Here is a 23,989-nt window from a genome sequence, read left to right as displayed (position 1 = left end):
CAGCTGTTTTAACAACAGGTTTGGTGTGCTGTGGTATATGTAGTGACTAATGGATTAAACAGACTAACAGATAAACCAAGTAGTTATTTTCTTAGTTATTTTTTCTTTGACTTGCATAATAAGTAGTGTGAAGTAAAAGAAGCATGGGGGGTGGGGAGGGTAGGGGTGGAGGTGGGGTTGAAAAGACAGGCCTTCATCCTCTGTTCAAAGCAACATAAGGGTTCATTGCTGAAAGTAGTTAGGGTTACCCATAGAATTACCCATATTGCTGCTGATCGTATGTACATTGACATTGTGTTGCTCTTGCTGTTTTGGGTAGGCTGTCATCATGACAAGGAAAGAGTGTAGGTATATAGTGCCAAGCACTCGCCTGTGGCTGTAATTTATACATGCAGGTATTTAAACATATGGTCTCTGGTTAATCAATCCGCCTTTGCCAAATGAATTGCCTGGACTGGTTTTCTTCCCTCTCCCTCTCCCACTTTTTTGTTGACTGGTGTTTTGGTAGGCGACCCTGTAATGTGGATACAGCACACAGGTAACCGTGGCAGCTCTTCACCTGTGTGCCCACGGCTTTCTGGCATTTCCTCAGAACTGAAGCATCTTATAGGCCATGCAAGCAACCAGAGACTTAATCAGATAGCTGTCAGTACTGTGGGACAAAAGTAGGCCAGAGGTGCAAATCTACAGAGTGAAAAATTGATTTCAGGAGTTTTCAGTTTCAGGAGTCAGTAAAGTATTCTCAGTTTACTGGAATAGACTCACATGGTCCATTTGTAGCAGACAAGCAGTCATGAAGGACTTCTGTTTTTCTTGCTTCATTGTATCACATCTACCTCTCTGAGTATTTATCAGCATCAGCTTCTTTGTTTCTGGACCACTTCTGGAGGTGCCAAGGTGTGACAACTGGTGGCCTTTTCCTCAGAAGCATCAAAAAATATGTCAGAGAAAACGTTATTTGAAACGATGGAAACAGTCCTTGCTTCTATTGCTATTTCCTTCCTACATATTTGCTATGTATTGTCAGTATTGATAAGTATTTTTGGCTACATATTTTCAGTATTAATCACATATTTTCAAAATAAGAAAACGTAATGTATTGAAGTGACATTAAACCTGTAACGAGAGTATTAATGCGACACTTTCTAACTACTATGAAGAAAGAAGCAAAGGTGGCCACTGATCGGTTTGTAGCTTGTGCCCTTGTTGAATGAGCACATTCCTCCTTCCTAGAACAGGGGAGAGGACACATTTCAGAGGGACATGATTGTCCTGCTCTACTCTGTGCCTGTGTGGCCTCACCTCGAGTACTGCGTGCAGTTTTGGGTGCCACAACACGAGAAGGACAAAACTAATAAAGAGTGTTCAAAAGAGCGCTGCAAAGATGGTGAAGGGTCTGGAGGGCAAGAAATATGAGAAATGACTGAGGTCCCTTGTTCTGTTCGGCTCAGAGAAGAGGAGGCTGACAGGAGGCCTCATGGAGACCTGCAGCTTCCTCGTGAGGGGGAGCGGAGGGGCAGGCGCTGAGCCTGAGCTCTCTGGGGACAGCGACAGGACCCGAGGCACGGAGCTGCAACAGGGGAGGGTCAGGCCAGGTGTAAGGGAAAGGTTCTTCACCGAGAGAGTCGTCAGACACCGGAACCTGACCCCCAGTGCAGAGGTCAAGGCATCTAGCCTGGAATGTGTCCAAAGAAGTCTTTACGAGAAAACCGAGTCTAAAATCCACGTCCCTACACCCCCAAATATCAAAGGTACAGATTTCTACTATAATGCAGTGCATTTTCAGAACAGCTTTCAAGTGACACATTGCTCTCCCTTTCTTTTCTTTCCCACAGCCTGGTTTCCTAGTTTCAGATTTTTCTTTACATGCAACAGACCATTCACCATAGTGCAATTTGCTGGTCCAGTGTAACCTATGCTTTCTCACTGAGATGCATTACAGAAGGAACCACTATTGTGCTACAAATTCGGAAAGTGGCAGAACTTTCACAGAAGGGTTTCTAAGGCTCTTAAGTAAAATACTATCACTCTGTTGCTATTATTACTGTGTTTAGGGTATGATTTGCATAACTGGCCTTTATGAAGGGTATCATCCAGAAATGTTTGGTGCCAGTACAGCTGCTTGTATCCTTGTTAGGATGGGGAAAGGTGGTATAAAGAAATAGTCTTGTCTGTTGCTCTAGAGAGGAAAAATTAAATGCACATAGCACACATACGAGCACATCCTTCCCTGCAACTGGCTTTTTTTCCCATCTACAAATTCTGATCTGTTTATAAAAGCTAACTGGCTCCTGGGAATGGTGTGCACTGCTTTTGCCAGCACTATTTGCTAGGCTAGGTTGTCCCATGCCAAAAGGAATTCCTCCTTCTTGCTTTTGTTCTCCTTTAGCACTGTGATACTTCCATCTGTATGTGCTTGTCCAGCCATGTCAGTAGTTTGACACTGGTAGACCCCATCATCTTCTTTCCTTAGTGAATAAATCTGGCAAAACCAGCACAGAAAATATTTTATTATTAACATGCACATACATGTTGGAGAGCACTTTGGAACCGCTCACACAACTAAGAGCATTTGAGGTTTTCTATACTACCATTTATTCAAAATAGGCACAAAATTCTGCTCCTCTATCCAGTCATCAGTGCCATCTGCTCACTGTGAAACGTCTGTCTGGAAGGTCCTTGGTCCTTCATTTACTGCATTTACTTAAACTCAGTTACTTTTCATTACCAACAGAGCCCCCGGCTGATGCCTATCCAAACCTGTCTTTGTGTAGTTGTTCTGATGACTATTCCAAAACCCACTCCGTATGTCCATGTTGGGAAGGTCCTCCCTAGACTTGCACGGCCATGTTTACTCTGTCTTCAGGCTCCTTCTCAGTTTCACTGCTGTGGATAACTCTTGAGACCTGTACATATTTAAAGGTGTTGGAAGATATTAGAGGAAATTTCTAAATCTGTGAGAAGCATTTATTCATGATGAAATAATTCTCTCTTTGTCCGTGCTGTGACTGACATGCTTGGACCAGCAGGCGGAGGAGCTGCAACTAGTGCTGAGAGTAGGAAGAAGTGGGGTGATGCTCACTGGGCATGTATTTTCTGCAGCTCCAGAGAAATGCACTGGTAAAATAAACCTCTTTTTGTATGCAGCCAGCCAGTGCCAAGGCTCTCTGATTCTCCTCTTCCTCATCGCCTCATAGCATCAAGTAGGCTCTGTTTTACTAGATTTATGGGTACATGTCTGCTTCACATACATCACAATATTAACTATGATATTAAGGCCCTATCTAGTTCACAGTACTTCATAAGGCACTCTGTCGTTGTCCATTGTCTTTAACTAATGTGAGAAAAATGCTGGCATTCATGAGACCCTTCAGAGAGATGAGGACAAGAACCACCCCCAACAGGTGGCAGATGGGTACTCCAAACTTAGGAAGTGTTGGAAGAAACTGTCCCTACATTGCTCTCAGCAAGTAAACAGTGAACTAAGTTACCTGAAATGCAGTATGGCAACAGAGAACCTAAGCGTGGGAATGCAGAGCCATGTCTGCTTTCAAATGCTTAAAGTGGTCTTCCAGTACGAGTTCCTACTCACACCTTTCTCCAAGTGATGCCAAGAGTGGGCACTTTATTCAGTTCATGGGATAGATATGCCCAGGCCCCTATGACATTGTGAATTTTCTTTGTTAACACAATGAGCACAGGAGCTGGAAGAAACTAAACACTTCCCTAGAGGTGATGTGGCTACCCGGCATGGCTAGCATTCCCCCTGTGTTATGCCAGATGCACCAGGCAAGCTGTCTTTGTGCAGGTAGGCAGGGTGTGAAATCATTTACTGGCAGAAATAGCTTGGGCTTTCAACTCAGCTGCCAGAGAAGCTCACGTTCTTGTGAACCAGAACTAGGTGCTTTGCAATTTCTGATGTTTAAACATGCAAAGAGACTATCAAAATTAATACAGATTTAATCATAGAATCATAGAATATCCCGAGTTGGAAGGGACCCATAAGGTTCATCAAGTCCAACTCCTGGCACCGCACAGGTCTACCCCAAAATTCAGACCACGTGACTAAGTGCACAGTCCAATCGCTTCTTAAATTCAGACAGGCTTGGTGCAGTGACTGCTTCACTGGGGAGCTTGTTCCAGTGTGCGACCACCCTCTCAGTGAAGAACCTCTTCCTGATGTCCAGCCTAAACTTCCCCTGCCTCAGCTTGACACCATTCCCGCGGGTCCCGTCACTGATGATTACGGAGAATAGCTCAGCGCCTGCCCCTCCACTCCCCCTCGCGAGGAGGTTGTAGACCGCGATGAGGTCTCCTCTCAGCCTCCCCTTCTCCAGGCTGAACAGGCCCAGTGACCTCAGCCGCTCCTCATATGTCTTCCCCTCTAGGCCCTTCACCATCTTTGTCGCCCTCCTCTGGACACTCTCCAACAGGTTAACGTCCTTTTTGTACTGTGGTGCCCAGAACTGCACACAGTTCTCGAGGTGAGGCCGCACCAGCGCAGAGTAGAGCAGGACAATCACTTCCCTCAACCGACTAGCAAGGCCGTGCTTGGTGCACCCCAGGATACGGTTGGCCCTCCTGGCTGCCAGGGCACACTGCTGGCTCATATTCAACTTGCTGTCAACCACAACCCCCAGATCCCTCTCTGCGGGGCTGCTCTCCAGTGTCTTGTTGCCCAGTCTGTACGTATAGCCAGGGTTGCCCCGTCCCAGGTGCAGGACCCGGCACTTGCTTTTGTTAAACTTCATGTGGCTGGTGATCGCCCAGCTCTCCAGTCTGTCCAGATCTCTCTGCAAGCCCTTTCCACCCTCAGCCGAGGCTACAACTCCTCCAAGTTTGGTGTCATCGGCAAATTTGCTCAAAACACCTTATAGTCCTACATCCAAATCATTTGTAAAAACATTGAAGAGGACTGGCCCTAAAATGAAGCCTTGAGGGACCCCACTAGTGACCATCCGCCAGCCTCATGTGGCCCCATTTACCACAACCCTTTGAGCCCTGCCCAGCAGCCAATTGTTCACCCATTGCATCATGTTTTTGTTTAGCTGTATGCTGGACATTTTGTCCAGTAGGATCCTATGGGAAACCGTGTCAAAAGCTTTGCTGAAGTCCAAAACGATCACATCAGCTGGTTTCCCTTGATCGACTAGATGGGTGATCTTATCATAAAAGGAAATCAATTTTGTTAGGCAGGACCTACCCCTCGTGAACCCATGCTGGCTGGGACCAATGACTGCATTGTCCCCCAGGTGCGCTTCAATAACTTCAAGGATCATCTTCTCCATAGTTTTACCAGGCACTGACGTGAGACTGACAGGCCTGTAATTGCTAGGGTCTTCTTTCTTACACTTCTTGAAAATTGGCACATTTACCAGCTTCCAGTCTACTGGGACCTCTCCAGATTCCCAAAATCGTTGAAAAATAATTGAGAGAGGTCCCAGCCAGCTCTTTATGCACCCTGGGATGAATACCATCCGGACCCATGGACTTGTATGGATCCAAGTGGAGTAGCAAATCCCGCACACATTCAGGGTTGGTTGGGAGTTTGTCATTCCCACTGTCATGGTCCTCCAGCTCAGGGCACCCTGGGTCCCGAAGCCCATCATCAGTGTTGAAGACAGAGGCGAAGAAGGCATTAAATGTCTCTGCTTTGCCTGTGTCACTGTCTGTGAGGAGACCTTCCCCATCAAGTAGCGGACCTATGTTTTCTTTGGTTCTCCTTTTTCTGTTCACATATCTAAAATAACCTTATTTATTGTCTCCCACAGACATGGCCAGCTTCAACTCTAGTTGGGCTTTGGCCACACAAATTTTCTCCCTACAAACATGAACAGCATCCCTGTATTCCTTCCAGGAGAACCAGGAATCAATACCCTAAAGAATCAAAGCCAGGTCCAGCACCAAGGCTTACCACAAGTTAGCTATCACCAAAAATCAATGGCTCTACATTCCAAAGCACAGAGCTGAAGAAGGTATTCTTCTGAAAAGAAAAAGCTGGAAAAACAAAACCCCATACTGAGTGGTTTTATGTTGAAGCTGAGATAATGTCCAGCCCTCTTCCCTGAAAAACTACTGATGCTGAGACACCTCTGACACATGTAGGTAGCACTGAGCAAGCAGTCTTGTCTTACCGAGTTCCTGGAGGCTGGATGCTCCTTCCATTTAGTCTCTCAATCTTGTACTCAACTCCTTCAGTGATGACACTGGACTGCATGCTCACCTCAGGCACTCGTTTTATCATCTCATCCTCTTCCACTTCTTCTTCCAACAGAAGGGTATGTTTCTGCTGCAGCTTTTGAGCTGTCAAAATAATACAGACTCATCTTACACCACAAGGCACTCATTAAAACCCCACAGGGATGAAGCCTCTGGGCAGGAACTTATGCTCATCATCCCTTCAAGTCTGTGCTCTTCACCATTTCCTTTGTTTCTCCTCCACTCCACTGATGTTTCAGATGTAATAAGCTCTACTGCATTCCCTCAGTCCTGCCTCCCTAGTCAATAAGCCTCCACTCCTAGAGGCTTATTGTAGTTTAACCCAGCAGGCAGCTAAGCACCACACAGCCATTTACTCACTTCCCACACACAGTGGGATGAGAGAGAATACTAGAATATACAAAAACGTGATGCAGAACCACCACTGACTGATGCCCAGACACTCCCTGAGCAGCAGAAACCTCCCCCCCCCCCCATTTTATTGTTCCACATGACTTCATACGGGATATCCCTTTGGTAAGTTTGGGCCAGGTGCCCTGGCTGTGTCCCCTCTCAGCTTCTTGTGCACCTCCATCCTCCTCACTGGCATGGCAGCATGAGAAGCTGAAAAGTCCCTTACTAAGTGTAAGTACTGCTCTATGGCAACTACAGTATTAGTATGTTTAAGCATTATTCTCATCCTAAATCCGAAACACAGCACCGTACCAGCTACTAGGAAGAAAATTAACTCTATCAACTCTATCTCAGCCAAAACCAGGACTGGAGTGCTGAGGAACCCCCTCCTCCTGGCACCGAGTCAAAGGGAACCATTAGGCAGGCAGGCAGCTGCACAGGACGCAAGAGGAACAGGGACAAAAGGGGCCTGTGAATAGGCTACTCTCTGCAGGCAGGTGTTCTGACCAATCTACTGTAACTGCAAAGTAATAACGATGCTTGGCCTCTTTTATTAAATGCTTTTAAAATAAGAAAATGCAACTGGAACACTTGTGCAAGTAAGTGTGCCTAATTCAAAACATGACTAGGGATCTTTATGACAAGATTTAGAAATTTCTAAAGCTGTAGTTTGCTGGCAATGGGAGCACAAAACAGCAGAAATCTTTGGGTAACTGCTAGAATTGCAGAGATCCAGAGGATGTAACTTACGATTTTGAAGTATTTTACTGGGATATTTCATCTTGAGTAAGCTAAAATTTCATTTATTATCTGGACAATATTCACTGTGAGATTTCTCTTCCCCAGATTTTTTTTTTTTTTAATTCTTTTACTCAGAGTTGTCCCGATTAGAAGTTGTGTTTTACACAGTAACAGTGGAGCAGCCAATAAACTCATTAAAGTTCACATATGTCAAGCAGTTACCAGGCCTTTTTAATAACCACCCACACACTTTTGCAGATCTTGGATTCCTGGTGTGTGCGCTATCTCATGCCTCCCATAGAGGTAGGACTCACTTAACAGGCCAAATGTCCCCGCACAGATTGAAGCATACCTTCTTCTTCCTTCATTTTCTTTGGGTCATCCTCTCCTACCAAGGAGACACGCCTGGGAGGCTTATCCATCTGCTGCTGCTTAACCTCAACTTCAAAATACTTCTGCCTCTCACGGAAGGGTCGCTGTTCGGGGCTGTGCAGTCCACTTGACATCGGCACCTGTGGGAGATGCACCAGCACTGCCCACAGAGCGACCAAGCCAAGGCTCTCTTCCCATACCCCCTGAATGCGTGCCCTGTGCGTGCCCACCCCACTCACATGCTCCATACCCACACCCTCCTCCTCCTCCCCAGCCCTTCAGTGTGTGCCCGCACTGGGATCCTGTCTCCACATCCACAGTCCCGAAAGCCTGAATCCTCTTTGAGTCCCTGTCCTAGTTCCTGCTCCAGCCACCAGAACTCACCTCTAGGGCAGTTTTAGGTTTCTCTGTGCTGGTCTGACCAGGCAGTTCCTAAGGATACAGAGAAGTGGGCACACTCTAAAAAGAGGGTTTTCTACCATCACTCCTCTCCCACAACTAAGTGTCAATGATGCAATATAAAACAGCAGCAGTCAGGGACATCAGCTGATGGACTGGTTCACAGAGCAGTCACAGAATTAACACAAGGCAAGGCAGCTTCAGACAGCAATTGTGAGTAGTGGGCAAAGAGGATTTAAGTTAATTGAGGGATAAACAAAAACAGATAGTGACAAAAGTTTTCAATTTTAAAAGGGCAGAAACTGAAACTTACAGGGAAATCAGTGAACCAAACAGGAGCAGAGGGCTTAGCTTAAGACAGAGGTTTAGATTTTCTTTAAATCAAAGATACAACTACGTAAAATTTACTTCTAAGAAGTGGAAATTTCACTATCAGGAAGTAAAAAAATCTTATTTAGCAGAATAAAATAACAGAATATTGGAAGAGTAGAATTACAGGGAAAAGAAGAAATTGATCCACAAAATCCATCCGTGAACCAGAAATCAGAAACTGTAAGGGTAAAATGAGAACTGCCAGAAGTTATTAAGAATCTCACCCCTGCAGATCACTTTTCAAGAATTCTGAATAAAAAGACCCAAGAAACTCAAAGTCCAACAAGGATCTTTTTTTAATTGACTTGTTTGACTAGGTGGGCATTTATGTCTAAAAGATAGCTAATATCTTGTCAGAATCAAGAAGCAGGCAAAAACAATTTGAGAAGGAGAGTCATTAGTCTAATATAAGCATTGTAAAAAGCCCTAGGACAAACATTCAAGGATGAAAATGCAACATGAAAATAAATGGAAAAAAGTACAGTGGAACAGGTGCAATGAAGATTAATCTAATACCCTCATTTGATAATATAATTTTTTAAACAAAGAACTGCAAAGATCTGTAGTCTTGAGACTACAAAGACCAGTTTTGTGACCAATCTTGGTTAACATTTGCATTGCCAAATTTGAATCAGAAACCAAGGAGGCATGAAAAAAGTTGATGAATGACAAAAAAGACCAGAACACAGCTTTGCAGAAATGCAGAGTTGTCAAAGGTCTCTGCACTTTATTTCATTCATCCACTCCACTGAATGGAGATAAGTACTGTTAAAATTCAAAAGGTTTGGAATAGAATCCTGGAATGATAGGTTGCTTTGAGGAGGATGAAAATAATTGAATTTAATAGTACAAAATACAAGGTGAGCTACTTCAGGATCAATAATTGCTTCCTAAACCATGATACAGCAGCTAGAACTTGAGAAATCATCCGTATACAAGATGAGTCAAGACATCTAACTCATGAACCTAGTTCATCCTCAACATCACACACAGCATATTTCTTTGGGGTAAACAAGTTGCTACCTCCTTCCTAGCCTCACACTTCCCGTGCTCACTTGCAATGTTTTATCTTCTGTGTGTTCCACTGTTTGGGCAACATTTCCCCCAGTCAGCACCAGTTACCTGTATCTCGAGCAGAGGGTGTGACAAGGGTACTGCTGCAAAGGTCTTGTATGCTTGCTTGACATTGATGGGAATCTCGTCAGGAGAGGGTGGTGAAGGTGGCTTTGGCTAAAGGGACAAATACAGAATATAAAAAGAATCACAGATTTATAGAAAAAACAACAACAACAACAACAAAAACAGAAAATGAGGGAAACTGCCTCAAAAGCCTGCCTTCAGCCTGCAAAGCCTGGAATACAGAAGGGACAGCTACTGCAGCCTTCTACAGAAAGGTGAGCAGTGGACACTATATACAGCAGCCTCATTTTTTATATATATATATATTTATTTATTTATATATATACATAGCCTCATTTTATTTCTTGGATGGTGGAGGACTGATACTTCTGGTGGTACAGATCCACACTGACTTCACCAGAATTTTGTGACTGATCTCTTGGCCAAGGTGCCAGACTGCTCTCTTGATCCTTAAGGATTTCCAGCCAATTCAACTAGAATGCACTTATTTGAATCAATGGGCTTTGGACGCTGGAATACAGCAGATATACAGTTGACTGACCCTTATTTAGAACTGATTAGCCAATTTTAGTCTGCTAGAAAATGGAAGATAAGCCCTGGCTTTATCTAGTACTTCTGACTGTGAGAAACTAAGTTGTGTTTTTGCAGTAGAGAACTAATTTTCTGTATTCAAAGGTAGCTGTGCAGTCATAATAGGGAGAAATGCTAAGTAGGTAAGTGGAGAGTAGAAGGCCTCACTCTTCCAAAATAAGGCAGAAGCTTGAGAAAAACAGGATGAGCAGCGTGAGAACAGTAAAACAAAGATCACAAGTTCTCAAAACATAAGAAAGGAGAAATTAAAGGGTTGAAAAAAAGAAAACTTGTACATATATGGTATAGAGGAGCGTCGAGTAGCTTGTGAACCTGTAGTACTCAGCCAATGAGGAAACAGGGGAGGTGATCAGGCGTCGGGTAATTGGGAATAAAAGGTTATGATTTGTTTACTAAAATGTGCTCCTAATTGACAGGATGCCCGCCATTGCAATCACAAATAAAATAGCTTCGCAGAAGATCCTGTCTGAAGAAAATTATTTGAGATTTTTCTCACATGACTAAATGAGCCTTCCTTGTGGGAAGGGATCTATCAGTCTCAATCTATTTTTTTTCCCCCAGTGGCTCTTGTGCTGTTTCTAAAATGACCGTTCCATAGTTCTGCACACTTCAAGGCTAATGGTCATAGCCTCCTAAACCAGTGGCAACCCACTCAGGGATCAATAATCTGGAGAATAATAGACCTTGATCTCAAGTCTTCCCTTCACTTATTCAGAGAAATGTCTGTAATCTGCTATAATTTCATATAGGTTTTAATAAAAGGGAAGAGCTATAATACAGGTGCACAAGTCATGACAATTCTTACCAAGGCAAAGACCAAAGTACCTAATCTTTCTCCCCCATCAACATAAATCCCAGATAAAAATAATCTTTGAAAAAACAATTATTTTGCAAATCAAAAAACTTATTATCAGTGAGATGATATTGGCTTTTGTTCGAAGATACAAGACATTGACAGAAAAGATTCTGAATGATATATGCCTCAACAGAATGCAACAGTTCATAAATAAGGATTTAAAACTAAGTGCTGTGAGGATTTCAGCCACTATTCAGTTTCAACAATGCAAGATTTTTGAATGGATAAGTGAAGACACAAGGCAGCCTGGTGAGGCTCTTTTATGTTAGAAAACTGAACAGGACACATTGACTATAACTCTACTTGTAGAGTATGGGTTCTTAATCAGGGCATCCAGTCTGATGCAAATTCAAAACCAGCTTTAGCTAAGGCACATGATCTGTAAACTACAAAGACACCACTGGGAGGCTGTGTCCAGCCTCCCCACCAGAAAAAGTGGCACTAGAGCAGCCTAGGACAAGCTTAGCAAGAAAGAACTGCAGGCCACTTACAGAGTTCTGGATACTGGAGCAGGGCTCAAGTTTCTGGAAGGGACTGGGGCTGTCCCTGTCCTCCGAATTATGTGAGGCAGCATTTTGACGCACTCGAGAAAGAGGCTGAATGACACCTGGTTTGGTCTGCTTGTGTCAATATCACATAGTAGGGGAAAAAGCGGAGGAATAGAGAGACAGAAGAGAGGTGAGGAGTTAGGGGAGCAAGGTGTCTCTGGCATGCAAGTGAATAAGACAAATCCATGCACCTGAGCTCAATTCTACTCAATTCAAGTAGTTCAACTCAGTTGAGCTACTGAAGCAAACACCAAACACCAAGCAATGCCTCTGGTACAAATACTTTGTACAGGCAAAGAGATTCAGACAAGTCAAGGTGATAACAGGAACAACAAAGAGAAAGCCCAGGTCACAAGGAAGAATCTGCCATAAAAGTGGCAGCGACAATGGTCAGAGGGGTACGGCACAAGTATGTCGGAGCTGGGAGAATGTATGCACCATGAATGGGAGATACAGCTGGGAAACATCAGTGATAAATGGGTACTGGCAAAAGCCGGAGGTGCAAATGAACAGAGAACCAGCTAGGCCTCCAATTAGAAATGCAGGCACAGATAGGAGCAAAGAGCAGACATAAAAGTCTGAGATTTGACCTAGATGCCATCACTGCTGGTTGTTGTGTGGAAGTGAACAAAACATCACATACTAAAGAGATTAGGAGCAGAACTTGAATAATCCAGCAAAAAGCACGAGTGAAAGCTGCAAGTGTAACCAGGAATAAAAACTGCAAGAACATTTGCATCAAGTTATCAAATTAGGAATATTTAAGTGCATTTGTACAAACCTGATGTATCGTGGAGGACTGAAGGAGAGTACAAGAGCCAACACTGGAACTTACAGGGCTGAAAGTAAGCACACACAGAAGGAACAGGTAAGCTCTATGCACTGCAGAACGCATAGGGACATTACAACAAAGTCTCATAACAGATGTACTTACTGATTTACTATCATCCTGTGATAAAATGAAATTAATGGAAGCCTGAAAACAGAAATAAAGGTGTAAATGTGAAGACCAAGCCAGAACCCTTTAGCTAACCCTGCTCCATACAAATAAAAAGATACAAAACTCTTTACCCACACCCCTCTCCCCTGTACCAGAAATAAATCTAAAGTCCCATATCAACCCCTGAAATGCCTTCTTCAGGTGGGGAGCCCATGTTCAGAGCCCTCCCACAAGAGGAACTGCTCCTAGCTCCTCTGTGATGTGAGAAGGCACTCACAGCTCTCTGTGCATCTCCATGCATTGACCCCCACCCGCGCCTTTTCTGCTCCAGCTCAGCTGATCCTGGCCCTTGTTTACATCCCCGGCACTCTGCACTTGCTACTGCACTCGAGCAAAGCCATCAGTGCCACAGCTTCTCTGCCAGAAAGCATTCCCAGATGCCATATCATCAGTATCTAGTGGAAAAAGCCTCTCATGCCTTGGCTGGCTGCTCTGGGCACTGCTCTCTGCATTGAGCCCACGGTGCACACCAAGACCAAGAGCTGGGGAGCACAGAGCTGGCGGAAGATGAGACGAGCAGCGGTGCCGGGTGAGAGCAGCACAGAGCAGCAGCATGCACTGCACACCAACAGGCGCTTACGAAGCGGGTCTCCCTGCCTGACAGGTGAGCAGGCCGAGTGGCTGCAGGTGTCTGGAGGGAGGTTACGCCAGAGGATTGCCAGGGGAGAAAATGGAGAGAAAATGAAGATACCAGGGTTCCTGCATGAGAGGCTTAGACAACCACCTTTCTCAGCACAGAGACTGCAATTACCCAGAGCTATCAGTGCTCTGTCAGAGGTCCTTGCTGCCTGCCATGAAGGAAGCCCCACTGCCGTCCCCTGTACGTACGCCTAACCCCACCACAAACAGATCCTACATCCCCCCACCTTGCTTGCTCCCCATTGGAAGATGGCAGAACTCAAGGCCAGGCAATACCATCACGACACCAGCCTCTGGACAAAGGACTTGACTTCTCTGAATAATTCTCTGAGCTCTGAAATAAACCTGTAAATTCTGGTTTGACTACAAGATGTCAAAAACAATGAATTTACATTAAAAATAGATGGAGACAAAGAATTAGAGATGCCATTTCTTGGAATTTCTACTTTGGTGCAGTAACCTGAAGGCCAGTCTCCTGAAATCCCAGAAAACGTGCAAGCCCCAAGGCTATTAATTGCCTTATGTCCTTCAGTATCATCTGGGGGACCTGTTCCATTTTGTGTAACATTCACTGTCCAAAGAGAACTAAATCTACCAGATATAATCTTACCTGACATGCAGGAGACTGCTGTACAAGGCTTTGATTCAAAAAGTATTAAATCATGTAATTGTGACAGAAAGCTCATGTACATAACACGGATGAAGAATACCACTAGCAAGACTAATGCTTCACTAACTGTGACACCAAAGCGCCTTCAAGAACTCGAGTCACTAATTCGTAACAAAAAGCATCAGGGGTATCACAAAAGCTGCCCATGACACGTTGAAACTAGGGACATTCTAGCCAAATGCCAGTTTAATTAAAAAAAAAAAAAACCAAACCAAACCAAACAAAAAAAAAAAAAAAAACACCCAAAACAACAAACTCGCAGTGACGGTACTCAAACATTGAAACATTGGAGATGGTGTCTAGAAAGATGTGGATTGTCCATCTCTGAAGGTGTTCAGAATTTGAGTGGACATGGACCTCAGTAACCTGATCTAATTGGGTCTATTCCAAGCAGAGTCTTAAGTCCAGAGGTCCCTTCCACCCTAAATCACTCTGTGAGCAGATACAGGGCCACCCTTTGAGACCTGTGCTTGTTTTTTAACTGAGAGCTGATGTTCCTTAAATTCAGAGTAAATTAATATCACAGAATCATAGAATGGGTTGGGTTGGAAGGGACCTTAAGGATCATCTAACTCCAAGCCCCTGCCATAGGCAGGGAAGTCACCCACTCAGGTGGTTAGGTTGGCCAAGGCCCCATCCAGCCTGGCCTTGAACACCTCCAGGGATGGGGAATCCACAGCTTCTCCTGGCAACCTGTTCCCATGCCTCACTACCTTACAGTGAAGACTTTCCTTCTAATGTCTAAATCTATCTCTATCTATCTATCTGTCTAAATCTATCTAAATCTATCCTCTTTTAGTTTAAGATCGTTCCCCCGTGTCCTATCATTATCTACTTGAGCAAAGTGTCCTTCTCCATCTTTTTTATAAGACCCCCTTTAACTATTGAAAGGCTGCAAGGAGGTGTCCCCGGAGCCTTCTCTTCTCCGGGCTGAACATCCCCAGCTCTCTCAGCCTTTCTTCATATGAGAAATGCTCTAGTCCTCTGATCACCTCTGGAGTCGTTCCAATATGTCCATGTCCTTCTTGTGTTAGGGTCCCAGAGCTGAACACAGTACTCCATATGGGGTCTCACAAGAGCAGAGTAGAGGCAGAGAATCACCTCCCTCAACCTGCTGGTCATGCTTCTTGTGATGTAGCCCAGGATATGGTTGGCTTTCTGGGCTGCAAGTGCACGTTGCTGGCAATATCTAGATTTCTTTCCAATGTAGAATGAGGAGTATCATCTTCACCCCAAGAATAGTTCTTGACAAAAAGACCTTAATCTCAAAGAAAACTGGCAGATAAACAGCCCAAAATACACCTCTGAGGATCTCTTGTCAAAAAAGCAAATAAATAAATGTATGGAGCTGAAACAGAATGCATTGAAATACCATTATTTTAATGAATAGTATCTTCTCCCAATCTTACTGTGTATCTGGTGCTCACTTGGTATCAAAGGATCTAAGAATCAAGGAATATGCAAGATAGGCTAAGGAAGCAATAGAAGATGGAGTGAGCTGTTGCTCACTACAGCTCCACAGCGGTATTCACTACCCCCAGCCATGTGGTCCTGACCCTTCTCCTTTGTCAGTGTTAATGGTCACCTCACCCCAAGATGATGTGATTTACCTCATTGAGCGGGCTAAAAATTAACAAAGCAAAAAAGTAGATAGCTTTTGTCAAGCTCAGGTTGCTGATATTGACTTGCAGAAAACGGACTCCACAATCAGTAAGATTGTGAAGTAGGTATGTTTATTCAGCGCTGGGCAGCACAGGGGGTAGTCTTGCCAAAGTCGTGCGCGCCTGACGCGACAACTTGCCTTGGTTATATGCAGCAAAGAGTTACATATGCATGAAGTTTCACAATACGCCTATACATATTCCTAACCTGTCCCCGCTTCATATTAAAATTAGTTCCAAGGAGTCATTTCCATAAGCTCCTCCCATCTGCGCTTGCGCAGTGTATTCTGGTGGTGGTCGTCGGGGGTCATGGGGATGAAGATTGATGACTCTTCCTCGTCACCGCTAGTTGACCTCTTGTCTTTGCACAGACTCAGTGGCTCCTTGGCTCTTGTCCATCTGCAGGACCAGTTTCTCCCAGTTTCTTAAGACAGGCTCACTCTCTTATTAGGAGACTGACCTTGGTAAGGGGCCCAAGGCTTCTTGCTTTAGGTAATTTGCACAACGCACCATAGTTAGCAAAGACACTAAGTAGCATCCTAGTTTAATGCCGTCAGCGCTCTCTCTCTACTTGGTAAGATTCTCCTAACTCCCTCTCTCAGTTACTTAACAGATGTGTTCACTGTGAGTCATTTCTAAACCCAAGATAAATCAGTGTGTTTGACACTGCTGTGCCACAAAGCCTATCCTATGGACTGGATGTAACACTGAGAACAAGAAGCTTCCACTTACATTCCAGTTTTCGGTGCTTTCACAGACCTTCACTTGTGAGCTGTGTTTAGCCTAGATTCTTCTACTTCCTAGAAAAAAATAAGCTTGAAATGCACAAAGCAACTGTTTAAACCTCACAAATGTGGAAAAACCTTGAGAACAGGATCTAGAAACACCTCAGCTTAAAGACTTCTTAAAATTGAGATTTTTTTTTAGTTACCCTCTGTCGTTCCTCACATACTCATGTTGAAATATCCAGTTTCCTGTACAAAACCCTATTATTAAAGGATACAATTAAATACAGCCAGAATTTCATCTCTCAGAATTAACTTTGCACGAGTGGCCACTGCAAAGGTTAGAACAGCACAAATGGCTAAATTAACTTAGAATCAGAGAGAAGAAAAAAACAAATTCAGAAACACTGTAACATCACTCTTACGTTGCACGTCATTTTACACACATTGACCATTTGATCACCCAGAAGTGTCAATATCCCAAACTCTCCAAGCTCCGAGGCTAATTATCTTGACTTCTTATCAGAACAATCAAGCCCACAGAAAGCTCCATTTTGTCACAGCTGGAATACTTTGTGTACACAAACTCCCAGCAAGCACTGCAGTCTTCACTAACATGAAGTTCTCTACAGTAGCTTATGATTCCTCGAGTCACGGAAGATACTTGTAGACTCACTGTTTGCTAGGCAAAGTCATCTGCTGCACTGTGGCTTTAATCAGCCGTCAGCCTCAAACAGCATTTGAGCTGCGCTGTTTGCCTGCTTGGTCATTTTTCCTCCCCCCTCTGTTGGGAAAATTACCTTTAATCAGAACAATCCTCTTCCCCAGAAAGATGTTTTGTGTGCGCATGTGCATGCACACAAAACCTTGGAAAGGGTTGGCTTTGCCGTGTAAAGTATCCGTGATGCAGAATCTGTGTCAAACCTCTCAGAAGACCCTACTCCCTCTTTTGGTTCACGATCCTGCAGTTGATATCGGTGGCAGCAAAATCAGGCCTGGCCAAGTTCCACCCTGAAGGCAGGCAGCAGACCTGGAGTTTACTGTAGAAACAGTTTTGTAACAACAGGGGGCTTGGAGCGACATCGCAAAAACATCAGCAACTTGGAGCCAGACATCCGAATTTCTCATCTCTGCAGAGCACGACGTTCACAGCCATGCCAGCTGTTAAGAGTGTAAGCATTACCAGGTAACAAGAGATGAACAGGTATATGAAACAAAAAATTAAATACCTGTCTCAAGGTATCCAACATCAGGGAATTCTGTTATGCCAGGGAAGTCAGACAACAGTCTAATACAGCATTACTACTGCAGTGGCTGATTTAACCGGGCGGATTTTAACACACATTTTCAAAACGGCACACAGTAATTGCCGTTGACATGCACTCAGTCTATTTATCACTGCTTACCTGACAGTTTGCAGTGCAACAACAGTCCACTGTATGATCCCTGTTTTAAAACCTCCTCCTTTGGCATGCTGTCTCAATTCGAATGAATTGCCAGTCCACAAACTCACTGAAGCAGCAGCCTCTGCTATATCATTATTGGTGTATCAGCACTTTCACTCAGCTTCTGCTTAGATGTATACTTCAATTGCTCTAAAAATTAATCCTAGAATACAGCTTCTACAGAGCTGTAGGAAAAAATAAAACTAAAATGATACACACAAGCAAGGTGTGCATGTGCAGTTAGTTACAAGCTCCCAGGTTGTTTTCATTAACTGGCAGCAGGAAAGTGCCTTTCGTGGATTGCAGCTGAACTTGCTATTCTTCTCTCACCTTTCCATTTACTGCTACCTGCTTAAGCATGTAGCAAGTGTTTTTAAAATTCTGATAGCCTCCGTGCAGGTTTATTTACTAGTCATCAAACATTCAAACCCAACGGTAAATAAACTAGGGCCTACATATCTTACTGCAGTCAAAAAAAGTAGTTCTTATTACTTGCAGCTTTTAATATTTCCAGGCTCTATTGATACTTTGTTATTCAAAATTCAATTGTTTTGGAGCAGAACTTATCAACATTATATGCGCCACTGTCTCTATATGCAATAGCTAATAATATATCATAAAAATACAATGATATGGGTCTAAACTGCATACTACATTTAATATACCTATAATGATAAACCTCAGTTCTGTAAAGCGGTGAAAATCCTCTCATACACCTTGCGCTGCAAACATTTAAGACTTTGCTAGAGATCAACACTGAAAAGCCGTTCCTATATGGATACGCATGCTTAGAGTTCGGACAAAAATAAGGAAGTCATGTATTCTAGAGGATGAGTTTTATGTGGAAATACTTAAGTTTGGGCTACTATTTTAGTCACTAATGACATGGAAGTTGTTTAACTGAAATAAAGTTAGAGCTTTCTCCCAAAATCACAATACGGCAGGTATTGTCCATACAGCGCTAAACTTCAATTTATTTGAAAAAATACTGACTGTATAGATGACTTATTGCAGTACTTTTAAAAACCTTGTAAGGGCAGACATGCATCACTTACAGTCTTCTGAAGCAAGACTCTTTCCTAAAGAAGTTAACTGCCAGGTAAGAGAGATCTGGGATCTGTTTCTTACAGTTTCCAACAACTAATCTTCACAGTCATTCTTTTATTCTAACAGAAAAAAAGGTGAAAGAACAGGGATGTCAGAAAATCTACTGTGATAATCTTACAGTGCGAGTTCATAACGACAATTATTGTGTGTTGCTTCCTTAGAACACTGACCATTGCTCTTCTGGTATGCTTATTAATGCACGCTGATACTGATACAGCGGTTAAATCTAAGCAGAGCGTACCAATTAACACCACACGTACGCAAGTTACTTTAGCTCCAAGCAATCCCAGCCAGTGCCCAGAAGTCTGTTGATCAAAACCGACCGTACAATCCAAATTTCAACTACAGCCTTTTAAAGTTTTCTCTTCCAACAGATACCTTATTTTGGCAGAACAGAATTAAAAAGCCCAAGAAAAATCATCCAACAGCAATTTTAGTAATGAACTATGATTGAGCAAAATCAGTGTTTGAAATAACTTAGTACGAGTATTTACTTTCAAAAGAAATCTCATATTGTCCACCCTAAAAGAACAACAGTAGAAATACTGTAAGAGCTGATTCATCATCCAGCTTCCATTTTAACTTGCATTTTCCACTTCTCCTTTGGACAAGTGAAGATATTACCGCGAGCTATACAAGTTGTATTAATCCAGTTGTATAAAATAACACACTTTCTAACCACTTCCCAATTTTTTCTTTTAAGCTCCCGTGCTTCTTACTTTCAAAAGGTGGCAGGGCAGAAGGCTTTACAGGAGTCTTGGGAAGTAATTTCTGCAATAAAGGTAAAAGGCTTCTTTCCCTTCCTTCGCTTTACATCAACATACTGCAGATACCAGGTGACAATCTGTGCTTCCCTCACACTTCAGTTCTCCTGCCCCCAGTAAACTAACAGTTAAACAAACCCATTAACATTTTAACATCTATTAATTGTGTATGCTTCAAAGGCCTTCTTTAGAAGATTCCTGGCAGACACGTGCTTAAGAGTGTTTAATTCTACATCACACCATCAAGTCAGCAGCCCAGAAGTTTCAAGTAATGCCGTGCCCAGGCCGACTTTGTGTTTTCTCCTCAGACCAGAGGGTGCTCTTTCATACAACACAGACTAGCAGTTTTGACACAAGCCGGGTATCCAACAGTTCACACGAGTTACCATAGGCATTGTATAAGCAGCCTTCTAGTCAAGCAACTAGGTTTTGAAAACGTTTGTTTCCTCCCTTATTGCCAAAAATGGTCCCTGATAGAACAGCAAAACAGAAGCCCTGAATAAAAACAGAGCAGAGAAAAACTGGCCATATATATGTTGTTCTTTATATGCACGTGCATGAATATTGAGATGAGACACGCACACATTTCACATTTTGGAAATTTCTTATATTACTATACTATGCGCGCAAATTAGTATTAGTTTCTGCATTGTAATTAACGCAGGTGAGTAATACTTCAAAGAAACAAGACAACTCAAATCTGCTCTGGATATATCTGTTCCAAATCAAGTTCTGCCAAAGACTATTTTCTGCCAAAGACTATTTCCAAGGAGTGTAAATAGAAGAGCAATAATCCAGAAGGCTGGACAACAGAAACTATATGTACTGCACGTCACATAAAACCTAACAATTAAGAAATAGCGCACTTCTTTCTGGAAGAAAGAAGTCAAAGAGTCATTTTTCAGTACACAACATTTCACGTTAAAAAAAATCTGTTTTACCTTACAGATGGCTGACTGTGCACAAGAAATCCCATCAGTGTTTTTCTGGTGAACTACATCTCCACGGCCAGTCAAGCTAAGGACGCTGAAGCACTGAACTGATAAAGGACTACATAAAGGAAGTCATTTGCAGTCTATCTATTAGGACAGTTGAGAAGCTCTACAAAACCCAAAATCCATTAAATAAATTTGAATGCCAGCTAACACAATATATATTCCAACAGAAAAAAAATGCTGTCATCTCAAAAGAGCTATGCTTGCCAAAAGGCCTGCATTTGAGAACAAATGCTTTAATTACATGCAGTGAAGTAGAGGAAGCAAACAGCCATTCTGGAAGCAACTGTTTACAAGCCAGCATGGAGAGGCATGTCCATTATGTGGAGAAGATAAAAGAGGCAGATCGGCAAGGAGTTCACCGTGGGTCAGTTCAACCAAGCTGCTATTCAGAAGAACATCTCAGCCTTTCTCTGTTCTCTCCTCGTGGAGAGACAACACTCATTTGTGCTTCTGCCTTACCTGAAAGCCTGTGTCCATCCCTATGGAACCTTATGAAACTGCTGAAGAAGACGGCAAGCAAAAGCTTCTAAAAGTGATTGAGAAGAGGCAGCAGCAAACAACCTTGAAGATCAAGGAATGAAAGGAATGGGAAGCAAACTGTGCAGAAAGACTAACAACAGATACTTTCGGCTGAAAGCAGTGGCAGCCCATTCTTTCACCAGGACTCGAGGTCCAGGTGGGCTTCTTGTTCCATATCAGAGCCCCAGGCAGTTAATTATGTGCAATGCCTGTGTCTTTTTACAAAAACAGATGCTAAGTACCTCTTCTAAACTCTCCCACCTGGGTTTCTAAGGCAATCTGTCCTAACATAGGAGCCATCCAATGCTTTCATTGGTGGGAAGAAGAATTAAGAGATAGATGTCCTGAAAGAAATTTCATGCTTTAAATCTTATAATCGAGATGCAAGTCATCATCCTCACTTTTGTTTTAACAGGTCTCGGAGCAAAACATTCAAATACAAAAACATTCATGGGTGGTAACACCGCCTCAGGAGTTACAAAGGCTACTACTTTAAGTATACAGTGAGTGACACTGCATTGACACTGGCTTTCCACCTTGCATGGCTATTCTAGGTGTTTTGGGTTTTTCTGCTCTCCCCACCACAGGTGACTGACAGAGATGGCCTTTTCAGGCAAGCTATCTTACCATGACATCCAGCTTCATATCCAGTTCACTCCAAGAGATGGAAGACATAAAAAGGTTAATTACTAAACCTGCATGCCAAGCACCTGTGAAGCCCATTCAGCCTGGAGAAGAGGAGGCTGAGGGGGGACCTCATGGCAGTCTACAACTTCCTCGCGAGGGGGAGTGGAGAGGCAGATGAGCTATTCTCCGTAATCACCAGTGACAGAACCCGCGGGAACCGTGTTAAGCTGAGGCAGGGGAAGTTTAGGCTGGACATCAGGAAGAGGTTCTTCACTGAGAGGTTGGTCGCACACTGGAACAAGCTCCCCAGTGAAGCAGTCACTGCACCAAGCCTGTCTGAATTTAAGAAGCGATGGGACTGTGCACTTAGTCACGTGGTCTGAATTTTTGGGCAGACCTGCGCGGTGCCAGGAGTTGGACTTGATGATCCTTATGGGTCCCTTCCAACTCGGGATATTCTATGATTCTATGAGTCTAAGATACCAATAGTCAACAGATAACCACAGCCTCCAAAGAGAAAGGTGGTTTTCTAAACTGCCAAGTGTTGAAAGAGTAGAGGTTAAGTATCCTTACATTTGAAGCAATCCTTTTCTTCTGTTACATATTCAACAGAATAGATTCCTAAGTAGCATGGATCAGAAATAATCAATTAATTGGCTTCATAGTTCCCAGCATTAACAAATCAACATTAAAAGTATCACGTGTAATGGTGATAAAGAACAAAACTTCTAAGTGAATTGCTTCACAGAAATAATTTTCAGACTATGGTGCATGTGTTATTGCAAACTTCAGTCACATGCCAACACGGGAAGAGGGACATCATTGGATTGTAGGTACCTCTGAAAAAAAGTCTGCAGTGCAGGAATGCTTAAGCATACTTTCAGATCTAGTAAGATGCTTGCGGAGGTAACTAAAAATGCAACATACCTAATGTATTTGTTAAAGTATACCATCTTCAGTCACAGAAGCCATAATTTATTTTCAGCCACAGTCAGGTCTCTCACACGACGTGTGGTCCTAGACCGTTTAGGCTTTCCATCGCTAGCTTCATATATATCTCTATCTATCTATCTATCTATCTATCTATCTATATATACACACACACACAGGTCATTTTAAAAAGGAATTACAGCTTAACTACTTACTACAGAATACTTAGCTTCAACAAGGAAGCCATTATCATTTCAAAATGATACACACCTGCATGAAAGGTGTTCTCTTTAAAGTAAGTTTCCACAAGAATGGCAAAATAAGTTCTTTACATACTTAATTCAAGTCGGACAAAAAACTATCAAGGGCAAGTATAATGTAGCTCTTGTGTAATTAAGTCATTATTTGCCTTTCCAAGCAGATTCAAGAACGTATTCACATACAGTATAAATTGATTTTAAATGAACAAACACTGGACACGGGTGCTGGTCAGTGCATCAGTAAGAGCAACATCACAGTGTTCTCAGAATTCTGTGCAACCAGAGCTTCAAGGAATCTTTATGTATTGCCTTAAACTGGGACTCAGGCTTTTCTTACAACTTGTTGCTTGTCTGAGTTTTATGTACCAAAACAAACAGTTTAAATTATTAGGTTTCAATCTGAAGAAATCTAAGGAATAGATGAAAAAACTGTTAACATGTTTCAAATTTTGCAGCAAGATGCCTCTTGCTCTGCTTGCCCAGCGAAACAAAAGGGTTTTATTGGGGTAGAGAGGAGAGTGTGCTTATGCATTGGTCTATCCATGCACCAAATTTCATAGCTCAGAGTTTTTAAAAAGCTATTAATTCATGAAGTATTTGCTAACATTACTTAGAATTTAAGAACAGGTTTCTCTCTTAATGAAAGCCTACACTTTGTCTAACTACAGTTACCAGTAATGTAAGTATCAACTAGGCATAATAAATTTTTTTTAAATACATTTAGCTTTTGAAGTCAGAAATGTAACTATCAAGTGCTGGCTCTGTATTCCCAACAAAAATCATTAAAAAAGAGGACGGTCAATGACTATTTTCCCCCCTCATGGTAATGTTCCCTTTTATCTTTTCAATGATAGGGTCAGTTCTGCTTTTGGAAAAGCAAATCGCTCATGCTGACAAACGCAAATAGAACGGGGCCAATTTTGAGCACAGAACTGAATCACTGAGTGCGTTCTGAAAACCAGGCAGGACAAAAGGCTTTTCCATGATGAAGAAGGGAGATTTTTTTTTTCCCT

General features: G+C 42.9%; 1 protein-coding gene across 10 annotated transcripts; it reads right to left on the bottom strand.

Moving 5' to 3' along the window:
• Window positions 1-619: 619 nt before the first annotated feature.
• LOC310889691 (protein scribble homolog) lies at window positions 620-21,793 on the bottom strand. Of its 10 annotated transcripts, XM_083817559.1 has the most exons (9): window positions 21,100-21,793; window positions 16,334-16,401; window positions 12,566-12,607; window positions 12,413-12,470; window positions 9,619-9,726; window positions 8,110-8,157; window positions 7,706-7,865; window positions 6,135-6,303; window positions 620-920 (listed from the first exon to the last, which is right to left on the bottom strand). In XM_083817559.1, coding segments are annotated over exons 2-9 (675 nt in total). In that variant the 5' UTR covers window positions 16,336-16,401; window positions 21,100-21,793; the 3' UTR covers window positions 620-832. The 10 variants fall into 10 exon arrangements, with proteins under 10 accessions (XP_083673685.1, XP_083673688.1, XP_083673684.1 ...); XM_083817562.1 differs by lacking the exon at window positions 16,334-16,401; XM_083817558.1 differs by lacking the exons at window positions 16,334-16,401; window positions 21,100-21,793 and adding an exon at window positions 20,584-20,999 and having other exon boundaries at window positions 620-914.
• Window positions 21,794-23,989: the final 2,196 nt, after the last annotated feature.

The sequence above is a fragment of the Anser anser genome, assembly GCF_964211835.1.
Source record: "Anser anser genome assembly, chromosome: Z".
Classification (NCBI taxonomy): Eukaryota; Metazoa; Chordata; class Aves; order Anseriformes; family Anatidae; genus Anser; species Anser anser.
This window is presented reverse-complemented; position numbering and strand designations above follow the sequence as displayed.